This window comes from Crocodylus porosus, unplaced genomic scaffold (genome assembly GCF_001723895.1).
Source record: "Crocodylus porosus isolate Cpor-Errol unplaced genomic scaffold, CroPor_comp1, whole genome shotgun sequence".
Lineage (NCBI taxonomy): Eukaryota > Metazoa > Chordata > Crocodylia > Crocodylidae > Crocodylus > Crocodylus porosus.
This window is the reverse complement of record NW_017728937.1, coordinates 3132322-3152575: the sequence shown is the minus strand read 5'-3', so window position 1 is coordinate 3152575 and position 20254 is coordinate 3132322. Positions and strand designations below refer to the sequence as shown.

Genomic DNA, 20254 nt, shown 5'->3' with positions numbered 1-20254 from the left:
TAACATTTAAATGAATGGTATCAATATCACTAAAGTGATATTATAGTTGGTTGAATAGGTATTGTAACTTTGTATTTTCAAGACCCTTCTAATTTTCCATGGAAATCTGCCTTGAAAGCTTTATTTTGGACATTTTTATATGTGATCAGAGCAATCTTTTTTTTTTCCGGGAAGTTTTAAATGCCTTTTCTGTGCTAACATTACACAGGTTCTTATTTAAAATAAAAATAAAACTTGTGGGATTTGCCATCAGTAAGCAAAAACCCTTGATGCATTCTGAAGAAATTTGTTTCAAGAAACTATGTAACTGAACAGCACATGACTTCTCAGCATCTCTCTTTGTTAACAAAAATTGCTGAGCTGTAACATTCCAGATAGACACTGATGAGCAATGCATGTAGATATGGTGTTTACCCAGATCTAAGATGACCCTGAAGTTAAGGCAGACCCCAATAATTAGATTCTGTACATGAAAAATGTATTAATTTAATTTTCCATGTATAGAATCTAATTATTGGGAATTGTCTTTAATTCATCCCTCCCACTACTGCTGAGGGGCTGGTGGTATGGGGAGGTCAAACAGCTTGCCCACTGCTTGTACCTCCCCCCCAGACTTCTGCTCCCCCCTCTCCCTCCCCTCCCACCTCTGTTCCCCCCTACCCCCTGGTCTCTGCTTCTTCTCCCGCCTCTTATCCTTGCTCCATTCCAACAGGCTCCATCCTTGTTCCAGCCTGGGGCAGTAAACAGGGTCTGTGTGGTGCTGCTACAGGGCTAAGCTGGGACTGTGCTCAGTGCCCCGGACTAGAACAGGGATGGACCCTGCTGGTGTGTGTGTGGAGCAAGGCTAAGCAGGGGGAAGTGGGGCAAGCAGGGGAGGAGAGGCTGCATAGCGGAGGGGTGCAGAAGTGAAGGCGGAGTGTGGGGGGAAGGAAGGCAGGCAGCACCTGTGGCTATGGCCCCGACCCCAGGTAGGGGCTGGAGTCCAAGCCATAGCAGCTACCCCCCCCCATGCACACCCCCACCCCATATTCAATTCTAAGATGGGGGGGGGGGGTTCCCTATGTGAAATGGGGGGAAACCTCCATTGGATTGGAGGTTGGATAAATATGGCATATACAACTGCATTTAGCTCAGTATTCCTGTATACACTCATGAAACCATAAGGAAAATAGAAAATTAACAAAGCAAACTATCATGCCTATAGATTACCAATTCTGCTCTTAAGTGCTGATCCCAGGTTATGTACGCATTAGGCTTTATCCTGGCTTTGCTGTTGTCTGCTGGCAGCCAGTATTGAAACAAATGAAAATTGAGGAGGGGAAGAGATTTTGGAAAATGGACATTCTGAAAAAGCTTTTAAAAAGAAATAGAATAATTTCTCTGAAGCATTGTCAAATAGCTGTGTGGTTCTTAAAACGTCTTCTATAATCTAAGCTTTCCCAGTGGATGTCACTGATTACATTAATGTCTGTGGAAGTAGATAGAAAATGCATTACTGATTGGAAATCGGGGCTTGGATTCTATGGTATGTATAGCTTTTCTGTCAATCACTTTTGATATGGTCATTCATGAGACTATTTAGGAAAGTAAATTGCCAGTTGAAATCTGTGGTATTGGGCAGGGCCTGAGCCCTGCCGCCATAGCAGCCTTGCAAACTATGCGCCGCTGTTACAGGGTTGGGCTGGGACTGTGCTTAGTGTCTCAGGCAGTATTCAATGGCTCCTTCTCCCACTGAAACAAATTTAAATCAACCATGTTAAATTAAACTGATATCAACAATGTTAATAGTTTATTTTTGTGGGGGGAGGAGGTACCAGGTAACCATTTGCTGAAGCTGACATTGAGGTAGGTAATCCATTTCTTTAGCAGAATCTACAGAAATTAGCAGGAACTCAGCTGGATTTTTTTAGCCAACCCACTGGGTAAAGGATCTGTAACTAGGATGAATCCAGTGGCAAACCTTTACCTGTAGTGTGGGACTGTAAGGATCCTGTGCTGAAAAAGAGCTGGGTAGGGACTGCAGAAAGAAATACAGTTGACCAGGGAGCAGCCCCTGTGAATGAAACAGCCTGAAATGGCTAAGCAGATGCTGTTCTCAGACCAAGCAGTCCCCACAAATAAGTCTAAAATGCCATCCCTCTTCTCAGTGGTTTGTTCTGTTGAATCAACAGAGACATAACATGAAACTCAACTTGAGCCTTGTTTTCAAGGGTTGGATGGTTGTTGCTACATTTTCTCTTTCCAAACAGCTCAGCCCAAGTCCTAGATCCTCTGTCTAGAGAGATTTCCCATTGCCCTGAAGTCTACCTGGGTAACAAGCCACATGCCTGCATGAGTCAGGAGAATTTAACCTTTTTCCCACAGGGTCAATAGCTGCTAGCAGGGTGGGATCTTACAGGCAAAAGTTGCCAGCCTGCTAAAGAGGTTTAAAAGGGGAAGGGGAAACGAAATGATTGGTGACATGAAATTAAATTCTGCTTATGTCATGCACACAATTAGTTCTGCTGAAGCCAGTCAAAGTGCTTTCGCCAGACAGAGTTGAGAAGTGTTTTCCCCAGGGCCGCATTAACACATGGCAAAATTACAAAACTAAGGGTTATTTATTCTTGAACAGAAATGTGGGAAAGAGCATGATTGAGTTTTTCTCAGCTGTTAGGAGCACAGTTTAATGCAGGGGTATCAAACATAAGCCCTATAGGCCAGCTCTGGCCAATGGCACCCTATAGTCCAGAGGTGGGCAAAATGCAGCCCGTAGGCCAGATGTGGCCTGCCAGGCCATTCTATCTGGCCCATGGGGTCCCTAAAAAATTTAGAAAATTAATATTCATCTGCCCCTGGCTGCCTGTCATGCAGCCCTCAATGGCTTGCCAAAACTCAGTAAGCAGCCTCTGCCTGAAATAGTTGTCCTCCCCTGCTATAATCCAACCCCTGGTGCTGCCCTTTTTGCCGAGCCAGACAATCCTCAGGACATGCTCGCTCAGGCTGGTATCCTGGACCATCCTGGATAGGTGCTGCCTGGGTTGGATCAGGCATGCAAACAGGAGAGGGGGAAGAGGAGGAGTCAAGTCAGTGGGACCCTGGGCCACACTCCTGCAGCTCAGATGAGCTTGACACCCCTAGTCTAACAATTTTCATTTCCTCCTCCTTCTACCCTGTTGCACAATGTGAAGACAAGAAGAAGTTTAATGAAATTAAAGGGCTGTAACTTCAGTAAAAAATGAAATGTTTTTACTAGCAGCTATCTTGTCTAGAGAAAATAAAATCCTCCTAGCTTTCTTGTTACTGGAAAGTGCCCTTTTATGCTCCGCCTTCCTCCTCCCATCTAGGCTAACTCAAGTCCTGGAAAAGGCAGGGCATTCTGTACATTATGGGACTGTGGGTGCATGTTAGAAGAAATGAAGGCACCCAGGGTACATCTCCACTTGGTGTAAATAGGCAATGGCATAGCTGCCTTGGAAACATTTAGGTAGTGGTTACAGCAGGATTTGCCACAGAGGTTCATTTTGTTCAATGTCAGGCCTCTGGCAATAGCCGATACCTGCTGTTCCAGAAGATGATAAAACTATTAGTAACCTTGCTAATTAAACAGTGTTGAATATGGGAGTTTTGGGAATCTTTCCATGCTAATAATGTCTTAATCATGCTGAATATCTATCTCTGTTGGCTTTTTTGGCAGGGCAAGAGGGCGAAGGAGGGATGCAAAAGGGGTTACTAAAATGATCTAGAGGAATTCTGTTATTAGATCTGTCACTTAGCTATATGCTGCTTGTGTTTTGTATATTAAATGTTTGTTTTTAACTGGATTAAATATCAACCAGGGATTAAGATTATTCGTAAATATCTTGCTCTGGATCCAGTTGGGGGTACTTACTGCATGATATTACCTAGAATTTCTTAAAATGTCATTTTTCAGTAAGGTTACCTCTGAAGTAAGAAACTGCTCAGTATGAAGAAGGAATTTGACTACAAGAGGCCAAATTTAAAAAATAATTATGGATTACGATTACCTTTAAAGAGAAATTGTTTAATTGGAACTTAGAATTCCATAATATTGACTCTGACCAAATAATTTTTTCAAAAATAAAATGTTTTTTGTAAAAAATCAAGCAAGGTATTAATGCCAAATTAATAATCTTTTATATGGTCACTTGAATGCGACTGTACTCAGTTACTATGTTCATTTATTGCTAATGGTATGTAATTACATTTTCAGGTCAAGAAAGGGAAATAATAGCAGATGATCTGCCTCATCCATTTGGATTAACCCAGTACAGTGATTACATCTACTGGACAGACTGGAACCTTCATAGTATAGAAAGAGCTGACAAGACAAGTGGGAAGAACCGAACACTGATTCAGGGCCACCTGGATTTTGTGATGGATATATTGGTCTTCCATTCATCACGCCAGGATGGCTTAAATGACTGTGTGCAAAATAACGGACACTGTGGTCATTTGTGCCTTGCCGTACCCAGTGGGTACAGATGTGGCTGTGCTGCTCATTATACCTTGGACCCCAACAGCAGGAATTGCAGTTGTACGTCCCTTTTGTTTCTCATGATATTCACAGGCACTTATAGGCCTTTGCTGCTTGTGATTGCTTTTATTAGAAAAAGGGATCGACACCTGTACATGTGAAGGGTACTGGTTTTAAAGGTGATTGAAATGAAGAGAAAAACATGGGTTTTTGCTCTTCTTAAAATGTACGAATTAGGGCTGGAACATTTGCTTGCTTTCTAAGTCATAGACATAACAGCCTTGTCAAGTCTGGTCTTTCTTGTTTTGCTGGAAGTGTTTCTTGGGTGATTCAGATGTGCAATAGAAATTTTCCCAGCCTCTAATTGAATGAGTGGGTGGGTGTGAGTAAAATTTTCAAGGCATTTTTTCTTCTGAGTGTATTAGTTATACTAGTGTTAATAGACACAACAAAAATAGCATGTAAGAAAATAGGGTTTTTTAGGTAATCTGGACAAGCAGTCACAAGCCCTTTGAATTAATCAGACTTCATTTCCATTGTGTATCTGATGTCATGATCTTGCTAGTTCTCCAGTGGTCCACAGAGCCCTTCCAGGCGAGGCCTAATTTTCACATGTGGAAAAAAGTCTTGGGTCAAGGCACTATTGTTAAATTGTCGTTCAGATTTAGATGGTCCTGCCACAAAAGCTTACACACACATTTTTTGAGTACCCCTGTCCACCAACAGAAAGAATGATTAATCACCCAAAGGGATAATATCTGAAAGCACTTGCCTTTGTTAGTCTTAATTTCAGTTGTTATTCTAACAGCAGTATGCTCCCTGCTGTGGAATTCAAATCTTCTATTAATATTAAGGGAAATACAATCTTGGCGTGATAGTATCATCTTTCCCTTCCAAAACAATGAAGCATTGAATAAAAAGGGGACCTTTTAGACTTAATAGCAAAAATCACAAATTGGGAGTAATTAGTTTTCATTGTGAATACTTTTTATCCCTCCTAAAATTTTTCTTGATGTTATGTATTGCATTTCCTCCTCTTATGCACTCTTATTTGATTCATTTCAGCACCCAGCAGCTTCTTACTGTTCAGCCAAAAGTCTGCAATCAGTCGGATGATACCAGATGACCAGCAGAGTCCAGATATCATCCTCCCTATGCATGGGCTAAGAAATGTCAAAGCTATTGATTATGATCCCTTAGACAAACTGATCTATTGGGTGGATGGACGTCAAAACATAATTAAAAGAGCAAAAGATGATGGTACCCAGGCAAGTTTACATGTTGCATACATAAAAAATAGTGTATTTTTGTTTGAAGTTTTCAAAGTGCCCATCAGTTTTTAATTCTTATTCCTGCTAATATGTTTACTCATGTTTAATTTTATTCTCTGTGGAAAGCATCTAATGATTTTCATGACCCAAGGTCTAAATTTGCACACAGTCATGTTGCTATATAGCGTATGAATCAGAAACTGTGGACCTTACAACTGTGATGGATAATCAGTGAAATGAAGCACGCTTGTGTATACCTACTGCCGAGTTAAACACTTTTTAAATCAGTGCTGTGTATACCAATTCTTCAGTGGTATCATGAATGTAAAGATGTCTGGGACTAAAAACAATTCTGTCATCTCAAAATTACACTTAAGTCCCAGTTCATCTTAAAGGGCTTTGCTGACTAAAGATGGGTTTAAGCATATGCTTAATTGTATTGCTAAATCAGGGCCCTAAATGTTGTGTTCCAGTTACTTGAACGCTAGTGGGAAAAAGTGCATTGCTACTTTGAGGCAATGACAGCCACTCCATGCTTACCATGTTCTGGGAGTTCAACAGTTTCTTTAAAGATGCCATTAGAAAAAAAATAGTATGCAAACAAATTTGAGGTGGACAAGATTTAAATGCACAGTTCTTTGCCAGCTGTAAGGTCTGTTACGTGATTTACAAAGAGTCTAATCTGCCTATGTCTTCTTTTCATGCATTCAGAGCACCAGATACAAGGTAGCTGATGTATAAAAATAATTGGTGTCATTCCAACAAAAGAAAGAAAATTTTCACTTTTTTATGCCTTTTGATTAATGTCTTTGGATTCTTTGGGAAGGGGGGAACAGGGTTGGGATGAATTACTTGTTAGGAAGTTTCAGGGATGTTGGTTGTAGCTGTGTTGGTCTAAGGGTACAGACAGACAAAACTCTTTGAGTAGAGATGATATCTCTTATTAGACCAACTAAATATTAGCAAAAAAAAATTTTCTTTGCAAGCTTTTGCACTCACACACCTTTCATCAGGCCAAGGAGAAATTAGAGATGGTAAGAGTTCTTCCAGTAGAAGAGCCAGTTTGTAAAAAGCTGTTCTCTGAGAATACATTGCAAACCCATGTGCAAATGCATTCTCACAAAGCAGCTTTTTACAAACTGGCTTTTCTACCTGGGAGACCTCTTGCCATCTCTAATTTCTCTGTGGCATGATAAAGCTTTTTTTTTTTTTTTTACCTGGGTGAACTCTTACAGTCTTTAATTTCTCCTTGACTTGATGAAGGGTGAGTGATCCTAAAGGCTTGCAAAGAAAAACGTTTTTTACAGATATTTAGTTGGTCTAATAAAAGATATATCACCTCTACCCAAAGAGTTTTGTCTGCCTAGTTGGGGATGTGGAAGAGTTTTGAGGAAGTGTTACACAAGGTGTTAATTATTGGAGCCTAGTTTCCCTTTATTGGTACTCAATAGGTGTAAATTACATTGGAGATTAATTTGCTCTGTGGGGTTGTTTCTACTGTTGCATTGGTTAAAGAATGTTAGGGGCTTTGAAGAAGTAGCTTCTCTGGAAATTGGACTTTCCAGTTTACAATTTTCATTACTTATGCTTTTGCTGAATTTTGTTACTTAATGTTCCCACGAATTTTACTAATTAATGCTTTGTATGGAGATTGGACATTATTTGTCCATTGCTGGGTAAAGTTCTCCATGCGTATGGAAGAGGATGGCTTTGTTGTATTTATTTCCATATTTCCTGACAAGATGAAATGTCTACACCTACAAATAATGCCTTGCCTGCATCACTGAGCACAACTCATATTATTAAATCAAGGGTGTCAAAATCCAGCGCATTTTTGCAAATTCAGTTTTTTTCTTGAACTTATGTTGGCTTAGACCAGCGGTTCCCAACCCAGGGTCATGACTCAAATGCCGGTGGTGCTGCACAGAAAAGACGAGCGGTGCCATGTGTCAGGAGCTCCCCACCCCCAGGCCACCACTGCTGCCACACTCCGCTCCCAGCAGTGGGGTGCGGAAGAAAAAGGTTGGGAACCACTACCTTAGACTGAGTATAAGCTGGACTGTTTCACTTCTTGAGTCTTACATACTTGCTTTGATGCTGCTGTGTTTTGAAGTTGAAAAACTGCACTGGGTAAGTCAAGGAAGCAGTTATGCTTATGACAGTCACTGTGGCTGCTTATAGACATTTAAAAAAGACCCCAAAAAGGTGCTGTACTGGAATAAATAATGCAGTAGTTTGACCCAGGTCTGTAGTGTCTGCATAGTTTGGGCACTTCAGTGAGGCATTTTGGTGCTTTTACCTAATAGCTGATTCAATCAGCTGTTACATCAAAGTGCCAAAAGCCCCACTAAAGTGTCTGATCAGTACAGACACTGGGTGAGCCGGGTCCAACTAACACAATGCCTCTTCTGGGTATACACTGGGCTTGGTGCAGGAGTGTACTGAGCTTACAGTGCCATTTTTTGCTTTTTTTTTAACATCTATAAGCAGCCCCTGAGACCAGAGGTGATTGTTCTCAAATTTTATTAGAATACACGGCTTCCAAGAATTCTGCTTTTGGGATAAGTACCCAGAAAACATTGCAATGGAACCACAGTATTGGTAATACCAAGTTTTAAAAAATCATGAGCTTTTAAAAATAATACGTTTTAGTTTCTCTTAGCTTTGTGGGCCTTTAGGATAGATACGTTTCCAAACTTTTCTCCATAGAATGGTGAGGGCTAGAAACATTCTACATTATCAAACTAGCTAGCATAACTTAGCATAACCAAAGGATTGCAGTAGCCTAGGGCTTTATGAAAAACACCAAATACCATGAGCTCCATTCAGAAAATGGGAAATAATTTACAGCCTTGCTCATGTGGACAGGGCAACACTGCAAGAGCTCAGCTCATGGAGAGGCCAGCTGAATTAAAAACTGTTCAGTTCTGTAACATAGTGCTTCAGATTTACGCAGTGAACTTTATAAGATGGTCCTGTAAATGGGTTCATCTTGTCATTAAGACATCTAATCTATTCTGTGCTTAATTAATAAGTGTTCTGTACATATTCTTGTCCAGACACATTTTAATTGATTTTAGTGACAGGGTTTATTCAACTACATTTCAGAGCTTTTTTCACGGGTATGTTGATTTTATTCACATATTTTTCCCTTATTCAAAGCTCAAATCTTTATTTGCTACATTTTGCCCCTAGCTTGCACTTGGTCTTTGCTGATCATTTTGGATATTTCTTTATATATAAGGATGCAAGTTCCACCCATCCTCCCTGTTCTCCCTCCAACAGAAATTAAGCATTTCCACAAACCATGTCTTCTTTATCTTGTAGCCCTTCACTGTTATGAGCACTCCAAACCAAAGCCAGAATCCAGAGAAGCAACCACATGACCTGAGCATCGATATTTATAGCCACACCTTATACTGGACCTGTGAGGCCACAAATTCAGTCAATGTCCACAGGCTGAATGGTGAGGCAATTGGAATGGTGTTACGAGGAGATCATGACAAGCCAAGAGCCATAGTAGTTAATGCAGAGCGAGGGTAAGACTCCTTTCTGTGATTTGGACAAATGGGGCACAGGGTTTTTTTTATGTATCCACATCGTACAATATCTCTGTGTGTGTGTGTGTGTGCATGCATGCATGGTGCGCACATACATGCATTTGATTGCTTTGGGCCAGATTCTCAGCTCCTCTGAAGGACACATCTCCATCAATGTTAATAGAGTCGTACTGAGTTTATGCCAGCTAAGGATGTAGCCTGTGATGTTTAGTCATCCAGAAAATAGTTTGCAGAAATGGGTCAGGTCTCCATTGTGATAACATCACAGCAGCTTCTAAGGCAATTGGATAAGAACAGCTGGTTTTCCTTGTTGTGTACTTTAGGCTAGTTTTGCCTGAAGTTTATTTTGCAATTGCGTTTTTAAAAACCTTGAAATGAATTAAAGCAGGTAGCACATGTTGGAGTGATTTTTTTCCATGGCAGATGAAATACAAGGAGTTGTTTTGCTATGTCATAGTTTTGGTTATATTCAGGATACCACATCTCTAGTACATAGTTGCATTAACTTTGGGTTTACAAGTAAGGGTGAGCCCTTTTACTGCTCTCTTTAATATGTTAGATGCCTAGTTCCCTGACCACTAGAAAAGTAGCTTGAGAACCATATGTTTGACAGATGTTGACTGACAATATTCCATAATCATGCAGACACAGAAGTTCCAAGAAAATCTGTCTGGAACAATTGCAGGTTTTTTAGTTTACTGTTCAGTTAGAGTATGTAGGATAGTGTACAGTGCTTGATATATTTAACTCATCTTAGAGACCACTGCAGGGAAAGAGGGATTCGAGTCATATTGGGATAGACTGACTAGGACCTGATTCATGTTTATAAAGGCAAATTCTTTCTGTCTGCTTTTGCAATTAAAATGGTGAAATGAGTTTCCAGGTTGATTCCAAAAACACCCTTCCTCACTAGTCCCAAGCTTTCCAGGCAATCTTTCAGGCATGTTTAAATGAATCTACCTTTCAGTATAAAACCAGAAATGATGTGGAGGAATATTAAATATTCTGAGAGCTGAAGTCCATAGTGACTCCTCCTTCACCAGATTTCTCAGAGAGGTGCCATTCTTAGAGTATTGTCTTGTGTTTTGTGACCTTCATTCTCATTAATTTAAGTGGGATTTTTTCATTTGCTGACAGGGAAAGAGCCTCAGGGAGAAGGCAGGATTTTGAGGGTTCACTGCTGGAAGCTAAGCCTAGGGAGGAGGTGTGCTGGACAAGGCCCTTTGTTGTGATACATGATTAACCTCCACCTGCCAAAACTGTTGGTTAAGTGATTGGCTTATCTGTTCATAATCAGGTACATGTACTTCACTAACATGCAAGAACGAGCCCCAAAGATTGAGCGTGCAGCCCTGGATGGCACAGAGAGGGAAGTGCTCTTTACTACTGGGCTGATCCGACCTGTCGCACTAGTAATTGACAACAAGCTTGGGAAACTGTTCTGGGTGGATGCAGATCTCAAACGTATCGAAAGCTGCGATTTGTCAGGTATGTGGTATGCCATCTAAGCCCTTTGAGAAAGGTATAGGTCGCACATAGATTTATTCTCTAATAAGCTCAACAAGGGTTTCTGTTAGCTCCAGTCATGCCTGTGTTGCAGAGGCAGCTGCTGAAATGATTGATTGCAGACCTTCTCCTTGGCAGTGCCCAAGTGATCAGAGAATGTAAGCCTCTTAAAGGATGAAAATACCATACATGAGTGTTCCATTTTTTCTGAGTCTCTGTAGCTAAAGCTGAGTTTTAAAAACCATACACAAGCTAGGGCAGGGGAATATATAAGGTAGGTGATTGCAGTAGAGGTAACTTTTAAAGGGGAATTGCCAGACTTGAAGCCCGCAAAGCATATCCTGTTTTTTTATTTCAGATTTGTCTAGAATTGTGATTAAGCCTGCCAGTGACAGTTAAGGCAAGCCCTGGCAGTTTTCTTCCCCCCACCTTCCTACTGACAGTCATGCAAATTTATATTTATAATAATAATAATACTTGGCTTCTATAGATCTGTTGCTCACAAAGCATGTTACAAAGGTGAATAAATATTATGGACCCCTGTTTTATTGGTGGAGAAAGCAAGCAATAAGGAGGTTAAATTACCTGCTCAGTGTCACTCAAGTCGCTGGCAGAGCTGGGACTAACATCTTTGTTTTCTGGCACACTTCAGTATCATTCACTCCTGATCCCTCCATACATCAGGGAAAGCAGCCTGTGGAAGAGTGATCTCTAGGGAGCTAGAGGCCAAACTATCATAGGGAGCTAGAGGCCAAACTATCAATTGGAACAGGAATCCAAGGCACGGTTCAGAGAGAAGGTGACACAGAGCCCAGAAGAAGGATGGAAGGTAGGGAGAAAGGGAGCAGTTGTGCAACAGAGCACCCCATAATTGGGAAGAAAATCTTGGGGTAAGATTCATATACAGATTGTAAGGCCGTTCGGAACCTTGGAAAGATGCAGAATACAGAAATGCATTTGGAAGAGAGACCAGAAATCAGGAGAGGATGTTTAGTTAAGTAGTGCTGGTTTGGGATTAAAATTAGAGGTGCACCAATATATCAGTCACATATCGGATTGGCACCAATAAAAGGAAAATTAACATTATCAGCAGTCGGCTTTTTTTGGCTGGTATAGCTGATAATGTTACTGATAAATGCCATATGCGCGCACACAGCTGCAGCATGCACTTGGCCAGGAATGCAGCCTGGCAGCATGGAGAGCAGCGTCTTGCTGATAAGTCTGTGGTGGTGAAGCAACCTCAGGTGGGCAAATTGAGGCTCCCATGCTGAGGGAGGGAGTGGGGCAGAGGCAGGCACTGCCCAGCCAGGATAGCGAATGTGACCTTGGAGCCAGGAGTAGAACAGAGTGGGGGTCAGGTCATCTGGGCAGTGCAAGGAGGGGGGGCAGCTTCCTGCTGTTACATGAACCCCAGGGGGAGGCCTGGAGGGGTATGTGATCCTTGGGCTTGTGTGCAGGGCAAGGGCTGGCTGCTCGCTGTGGGCTTGGAGCCAGGGGCTGCCCCAGCCTCTTTCCCAAGGTGGGGGTGGGGGGGAGCTTCCTCACCCTCCTGGATGAGCCACCTGGGGCTTCCACTATCCCACCCCACCCCTGGGGCAGCACCTGCCCCTGCCTCTGCTGCACTCCCTTCCTCACTGTGGGGGCCTCTATCTGTCCCCCCACACCCCTTCCCTCCTTCCTGCCCATTCCCTCCCCCCCCACAGACTTACATCTGACAAGACTCTGCTGTCCAAGCTGTTAGGCTGCATTCCTGGAAATCAACTGTATGGCTGGTTAATAATTGGCTATCAGTATCAGCCAAGAAAATCTTTATCGGTGTACCCCTAATTAAAATGCAAAGATTGAAGGGAAGGGCAGGGGACAGGCATCAGTGGAAGCCATGCAAAGGTTATGGAGCAGAACATAAATATTGGGAAGTAAACTGATAGTGTAATGAGTAGGGAGGGCAGAAGATTTACTGAGGAAACATGAAGGAAGTTGGGGGTGTAGCTGTAGCTGGGGGTGTAGCTGTAGCTGTATCAGGCTGCACCAGAAAGGAGGGTAGTGAATGCCTGTCGTAGTATCTACAAAAGGACAACTTAAGAGTGTTGACAACTGCACTTGCATAAGAGGAAAAGGGGACTAGCTGTCATATATAGATATAGATCAGGGGTGGGCAATTGTTTCAGCTGGAGGGCCGCTTAATGAATTTTGGTTGAGGGTCACAAGGGTAGCCCCACTCCTTGACAGGTGCCCCGGTCCCTGGTTGCCATCTTGGGACCTGAAGTCCCACCCTTAACTCCTGACCTTTGCCACTGGAAGTCCCTCCCTTTGCCCCTAGAAGTACTCTTTTTGGGAGAGGAAGGTTGCCATCTTGGAATCAGAAAAAAACCAAACCATACACTAAAAGTCAAACACACACTATAACATATTTTAACTTTATTACAAAAAAACTTCTGTCACTATTTGTGTTTGCATACTGTATATAGAGGTGACTGCATAATAACTCAAAAATAAAGTCTTATTCTTGTATATTGTATGTGGAGGCTGGTTGGGGATGGGTGCGTGTATATGATGGGGTATGGGGGGCATAGGGTATGTTGAGGGGGTATATATGTAGGGGGTTAAGGGATCCAGGTGTGGATGTATGGAGTTTGTGGGATGTGAGGGAGGATGGGGGGGGTGGGAACCCCCCCCCACACTTCTCCCCATGGTGCACAGCCCTTGTCACGAAGTGGCAGGCGCTCGTCGCCCACACAGTTGCTGTCACCCGGTGGCATGTGACAAGGAACACAGCCAAGCTGACCCACCTCTGTCTCGTGGGGCTCCCTGAGGCGCACATGCAGCTCCCAGTATTTGTGCACCACCGAGGGAAGCCCCACACAATTGAGCTGGCCGTCTTCTCTGCCCCCTGCTTTGCAGGTCTCAGGACTCTGCCAGAAGCTTCCACCAGCCCTGTGCTTCTGCCCAGCTGCTGCTTCCCTACCTGCTGCCTGGAGCACATGCTGCTGTAGGGAGATGAGGAGGAACCACAGGGCTTCAGGGAAGCTAAGCAGATCCCCTGGCGGCTGCAGCAGTGGCAGCAGCAGCCCGACCAGGAAGCTGTGTGCTGGCTTGGCCTAGCCCTTCCCCACACAAGGGTAGGAGTGAGGTACATGGGCTGAATAGAGTACAATTAGTTTGTGGGTGCCTGCGGGCTGGATGAAATTGTCTCGTGGGCCGGATCCAGCCTGCAGGCTGTATTTTGCCCGCTCCTGTGATAGACCCACCATCTTGTCTACAGGATTTGCATTTTCATAAGCAAGTAAGCTCTTTCCCAGCCTGAGCTATTGATGATTGTGGAATCCTGTAAGGCCTGGTAAACATCTTCAGGTCACTGCTAAGTGAATAGAAATATTTTTTTTAAATTTAGGTAACTGAAATTTATAAAATTGTTGAGATCAGAGCTTCTATTTTGGGTTTGATGAATGCTTAAATAGAGGGATTATTTGTCCTTCATGCTTAACATTCTCTTTCATGTACATTTTAATTTCCACCTTCAAAAGATTACACATCTATTTCATAGGGGAAATCAAAGTATTTAATTACTACGGAAATTAGATGGTTCTTTTACTTGTAACATGTTTTTCATTATCTTTATTAGTTAACCAGAAAACAACCTCTATTTGTAGGAGTAAAGTCCTTACTTCATTCAGATTTTTTTCCTAAACTAAAACTCAGAAGCTGCCATTCAATCATCTAGGTGCCCTCTGACACTCTTAAAAATATACTAATTAATAACAAGAGTTGTCAACTACTCCAAATCAAATAACCTACCGTAATTAGTGAAATAACCTTTTTTATCCACTTCCTTCACACATTCGCTAAACAAGTACTTCACCATCACCACTGAGCCCTTCCCAGGCATGGAAGAGAAAAGATGGATCTCTGGAGAGGGTGCATTAGATCTGGGCAAAGGAAAGCCTTTGGCACTGGGAGAGAATGCCCTACCAGCTTTCGTGCTAAGACATTAGCTTTGGCACTTATACAGACCACAGCCATGGCAGTCATTGGTTTGTGGAAAGAGTGAGGAGGAGGTACTGATGTGAAGCCTGTACCACTTCAAGATAAAAAATGTCACATTTATTGGGGGTTTTTTTTTAAAGGGAATGTGATCAATTCTTCAGAATTAGTTTATGAACTAATTTCAAATAGTGTGAAAATCTTTGACCCCCATTCATTTGTCTTTTATTTCATCTGTATATATTGTGCATGGCTTCTTTTGGCAGTACCATAAATGTCAATAGATGTAATAATCTTCTGAACCCATTTAAGAGCAGCTGTAATTGAAAAAAACTGCTATATTTTCATGTGCAGCTGAGTTCTAAGTAATTTATGCAGCAAACTAGTTGAACCTGGGGCTGAGTAACATTTCTACTCATGAATCTTGATTCTGTCATCTTATTCTGTGGTCATACAAAACAATTTTAAATGCCAGATTGAGAAGAGCCAAGTTATCATTGTTCTGTAATTCAGTTGTGGGGCATCAGTACGACTGAGTTCTGCTTTTATTTCCATTTTTTTCTTTTTTTTGCAGAATATGTCTGGTATGCACAAGCAGGAATTGTCTGAATGTGGCTTCTGTGGCATAACAATAGTTTGAGGTGTCTCTCCTTTTCCAAGAACAAACAAAATTGTAACTTATAAACACCTTTTATAAAAAGTCACCAGCCCTGTTGTTATATGTGCTATTGAACTGTCATCAATTAAAGATAAAAGCAGCCAAAAACACATTTTCATTTAATCTGATTTTGTATATAATCCCAAAGTGTTTTGAACAGTAGTTGAACTGAGCTTTTTTTGTTTGTTTTGTTTAGAAGAAAATACCACTTTAATTTACATCCCTTTTTTTTTCTAAACACCAAATTTCAGTTCCTTGGGTGATTGGGCAAGAGAGAAGGAGCGGTATAATTGTTGGTTATAATGTGGTCAGTTTTTTTTATACATCTACATCAGTGTGAATGTGGAACTTGTCTTCCCTCATTATAGGCACTCTACAGTTGTAGAAGAGGTGACTCTCATTGCCCCAAAGAGCTTACAATCAAGATTTACAATATGGAATTTTAGTGTTGAGTGGCTTAAACTAACATTATGCCAAACAGTATCTGACTGGTTAGACAAAGACAGCTTAGTATTATGTCATTCAACTCCAGTGGGATGAGCTCTTAATTACAGTTTGCTGGTATGAAACCACGCAATAGGCCCTGATCTTGGTCTGTACTGCTTGGTCAAATTAATTGGTGAGCTTACTAAGTAGCAGTTTTGAAGCTCATTCTTAAGTGGTAGTAAACATTGGTTTAAAAATCTGAATTTCATGTTAAGTTCTTGAAACACAGAGCATCGTGCATCTGTCCTACTGAAATAAAATGCCTGGATTTTTATGCTGATTCTGAATTAAGAATGTTTCCCCTTCTTCACTCTCTTTTCTGTGTTGAAACTGTTGGTTCATCAAGGCAGGAGTTGCCAACTTGTGCTGTTTTTTGTGGGACATCTTCCAATCCTGGTGGGGGTCTTTATGCATTGTCATAATATAGATGATTTGTAACATGAAGAAAAAAGCTTAACTGGAGACAAAAGCTGTCTCAGGGTTGCCAACCCAATACACTTCTTTACTGACCGTTTGCAAACTTCTTATTGACAGCCAAACATTTTTACTAGCAGATGTTTTTCCTGATGTTTTTTACATAATGTAGAGAAAACCTTGCTGCCTGGCCCCAGTTAGTTCAAGTTGGGTTCAAGTTTAAGGCTTTAACATCAATCATAGTAAACAAGCAAAAAAGTTTGGTTGTCAGTAACATTTTGAAGTAATTTTTTCCTTGGGTTGGCAAACTCTGCTTAACTGTAGCTCTGGTTTTACACTGTTCTGAGTGACACTCCCTCCCCTGTTCTTTCCTACCCCCGACCCAACCTCATCAGGGGTCTCCTACTCACCCTGATGCCCTCACCTGCACCATGCTGTCCACCCCTAGCTCATCCTGCATTCTTGCCCACCCTCCCTGTCCCATGATTTTACTGATGATTAAAATTTTTTAACAGAATTTACTGGCAGCCATTCTTAGCCTGAATTTTTTTTACTGTCTGTCTGTAAATTTACTGATGTTTGGTAACCTTGGGCTGTGTACATTAGTTCACATAATTCAAGAGAATTCTTTAGGGTTTGTTTTCCTGATGGAGAAACTTACCTGAACAGATGTTTGAATGCTAAGCCATTACACAGCCAGCAGACCCCTACATACACATCTCAGGGTGCACTGCAGGTGCTGTGGTCTGCTTAGCCACAGATGACAGCAGTGCTCAGGACTGCCTAGATTGGCTGACCCAGACTACCTTAGAGACTGTATTCCCCTGCAGCACAATGTGGGTGAAGAGGGCTCCCTGTAGGGCTGCACCAGCCTGAGTGGCACACTGTCTCCCTGGACCCATGGTGGAAAGGCTGGGAGCAAAGCAGACTGGGATGCCAGAGGACTGTGCTGCAATTTCTTTCAGAAGGTACATATACAAAACTTTGCTCTCCCACGAGAAACTCTCCTGGGAGCCAGTTAACCCTGGTTGTTCCCAGGTTATTTTTTTTCCTGGAGTAGCTTTTTTTGCTCTGGGAGAAAAATCCTGAATGTCTGTATGCTCATGGTTTCTTCTGGAAAAGCAGCAACTCGCCCTGTAGAAATTTTATGTCTCTACTTGGCCAAAAGCTGTCAACCAAAAGCAAAGCATGATTTTGCCTTTTTTTGTTGTCTTCTATCAAATGGAAGCAGAGAACTGTTGTGTGCTTTTAGCATCTTCTTAGCTCCCTTCTTTATGATGATACATACCAAAATGGACAATTTGGAAAGAGAGAAATGAATTAGCAGTCCAAAGAGGAATAGGTTATATGTTAATCTGTTCACTGCTATTTTGAGCAGCGACTGAATGTGGAGGCTTATTTGAAAGTGGTGACATGCTATTGGAAAGTCTCCATGTCAAATAGGAGATGCCTCAGGGACCTCAGACTGCCCTGGTGATGGAATTTGCCCAGTACTCCCAAAATCTGAGAGAGTGTCCAGGTGGTACCCCAGCTAAGTGAGATGTGCCTGTCATCTTTCTGTATTTAACAAACTCTCCAGAACAGCATTGCATAGCTTCTGCAGCATACAGGGACCTGCTGACATCTTGTCAGCCATCCTAGCATGGGCGATAATTTGCAGACAGATTTATATAAGCCAGGTTCCATATGTTGATGTACCTGGTTTCCTGCTCCCCTCCCTCTACCCTCCCTGCCCCCCCCAATAAACCAGCTGTACTTGGGTTGCATTGACTTAAGATAAACAGGAAAAGTGCTGTATCTCATGCTTTTTTCTTCCATTTCCATATTGTTTGCTACATTCCTTACATCAATGTTCACTTCATTTCTTCTTCCTTTTTTGCTATATTCCTTGCATTCATTTCCTTTCGTCTTCCTCAGGATTGCTTCATCTCTTGCCCTTCTGCATTGCCTCCGCATCTCTGTCCTTTCATAGACCTTACTTCTCCCTCCTTTCTACCCTCCTCCCATTCCTCCAAGCTAATTTACACTCCATGGCCCCACCATCACTCATACTGTCTCCCATCCCCACTTTCTGTTCTTCTGCCTTCACCATTTTTCACCCTTTATTTTTTTCAATGGCAAATCTGCGTTCTGAATAAACCAGCTACTCACCCCATCCTACCCCTTCTCTTCACTTTGTTCCTGAGGCTGCCATCTCCAGCTAGACGCTTCAGTGCTTCAGTTTTCAGTCCTGTAGCAGAAAACAGAACAGAGCTTGCTTTGCCTCTTGCTTGTTGGGCATCTGATGGGTGAGATGAGGAAAGCCACTTGTGGCAACCAGTGTAAGAAGGAAAGTAGGATATAGGAGCAGCTGTTTGGTGCTACAGGGAATTTTTACTGGAAAATAATCCATACCAATAGACAGCACCTGTGCTTTCTCCACCTACAGTCTTCTGGGCAGGACTCCACACGCTCTCCACTTTCTAAAGCAAATGAGGCAGGGGAAAGAAGCAGCACATGATTAGTCTGTGATCATGCATGCACACAAAGCAGGCAAATTAAGGTGACTGAGGCCACAAAAATGCCAACATTACCAAACTTTTACATAGTTAACCTTGCAATTTCAGTTGCATTCATAACTTAGGTTTTTATGTGTGTATATACCATATTTATTTAAGGTTTTTATATAGCCCTCATCTCTGTGATACTGAGTTGTCAGCTTTTAAATTTTTATGACCAGCATCACTAAAGTTCTCATATGCAGATCTTTATTAGAACACCCAATAAGTGTATGAAAGAGCATGAAAGCCTTTCTCAAGAAATATCTCCTTAAAGACCTAATCTTTTAGGGGACAATCCTGCCCTCTACTGCCAACAGATGGTTTCCAGTGGCAATTTATATTATACACATGTAGGTCTGAGAGCTGAGTTTACCTGGGAATGCCTGAGGGAGGTATTTTTTGTTGTGGCCCATGCAAACATTTCCAGTTGTACTGGATCAGAAATATGAATTTAAAACTCCAAAATGCATTCCTGATGGTCACTCCATTCAGGTATAAAGTGTGTTTTGGAAAAAGGGGTGGCGGCAGAGGGCATGTGGGGGGCAGTGGAAGAGATGTAAACAAGTTGGCTGTTGTAAAAACTGGACATTTGCTTTTGATGGTGGCAGGAGCGAACCGTGTGACCCTGGAGGACTCCAACATCCTGCAGCCAATGGGCCTGACTGTTTTGGGGAATCACTTGTACTGGATTGATCGCCAGCAGCAGATGATTGAGAGAGTTGAGAAAACAAATGGATCCAGGAGGACGCGGATCCAAGGCCGAATTGCTCACCTAACAGGCATTCATGCTGTGGAAGAGCTCGATATGGAAGAATTTTGTAAGTTTATGTCAGCTCCTGGTTATGCTGATACTGGTTTCTCTTTAAACTTCTAAATCAAGTGCTCAGCATATATCCCAGCGTGTGCATTTTTTGATCCTTCAGTCTCCAGCTTGCGGTAAACCCTGATATTCACCCTAAAGAGACCACATGGAGTTCTTGGTTTTGCTTTTTTTAAAAAAACAAACAAACAGAGACTGCTGAAAGCCAAGAAAAAATGTTTTTCTTAATGAACAATCTTGACTTTATTTAACACCCAAAACACCCAAGGTATCCTCAAAACTGAAGACAGATCCCTGTCCTGAAAAACTACTGTGGGTAGGGCTTGATCCTGTAAAGCACTAAGCATGCTGGCATTGAATATATGAGCAGTCCCAGTGACTACAAACAAGTGTTTAGCTGGAGCACACTAGAGTGCTTATCACTTTGCAGGATTGGGACCCTCCCAGAAGAAAATATCATGTAAACCTCTTCTCATTCCTGTCATGAGTTGTCCCTGTACAGAACAATGGTGTTATTATACAGCTAGCCTGCTGGTTTCCT

General features: G+C 42.1%; 1 protein-coding gene across 1 annotated transcript in view; it reads left to right on the top strand.

Annotated features, from left to right (window-relative positions):
- The window catches only part of LRP5 (LDL receptor related protein 5), a 132612-nt gene that overhangs the window by 88480 nt on the left and 23878 nt on the right, over positions 1–20254 (top strand). Inside the window, exons 6-10 of the mRNA XM_019547272.1 lie at positions 4214–4537; positions 5543–5745; positions 9076–9287; positions 10606–10796; positions 19502–19711. Of these exons, the coding sequence (XP_019402817.1) occupies positions 4214–4537; positions 5543–5745; positions 9076–9287; positions 10606–10796; positions 19502–19711 (1140 nt within the window). The remainder of the gene's footprint in view (positions 1–4213; positions 4538–5542; positions 5746–9075; positions 9288–10605; positions 10797–19501; positions 19712–20254) is intronic.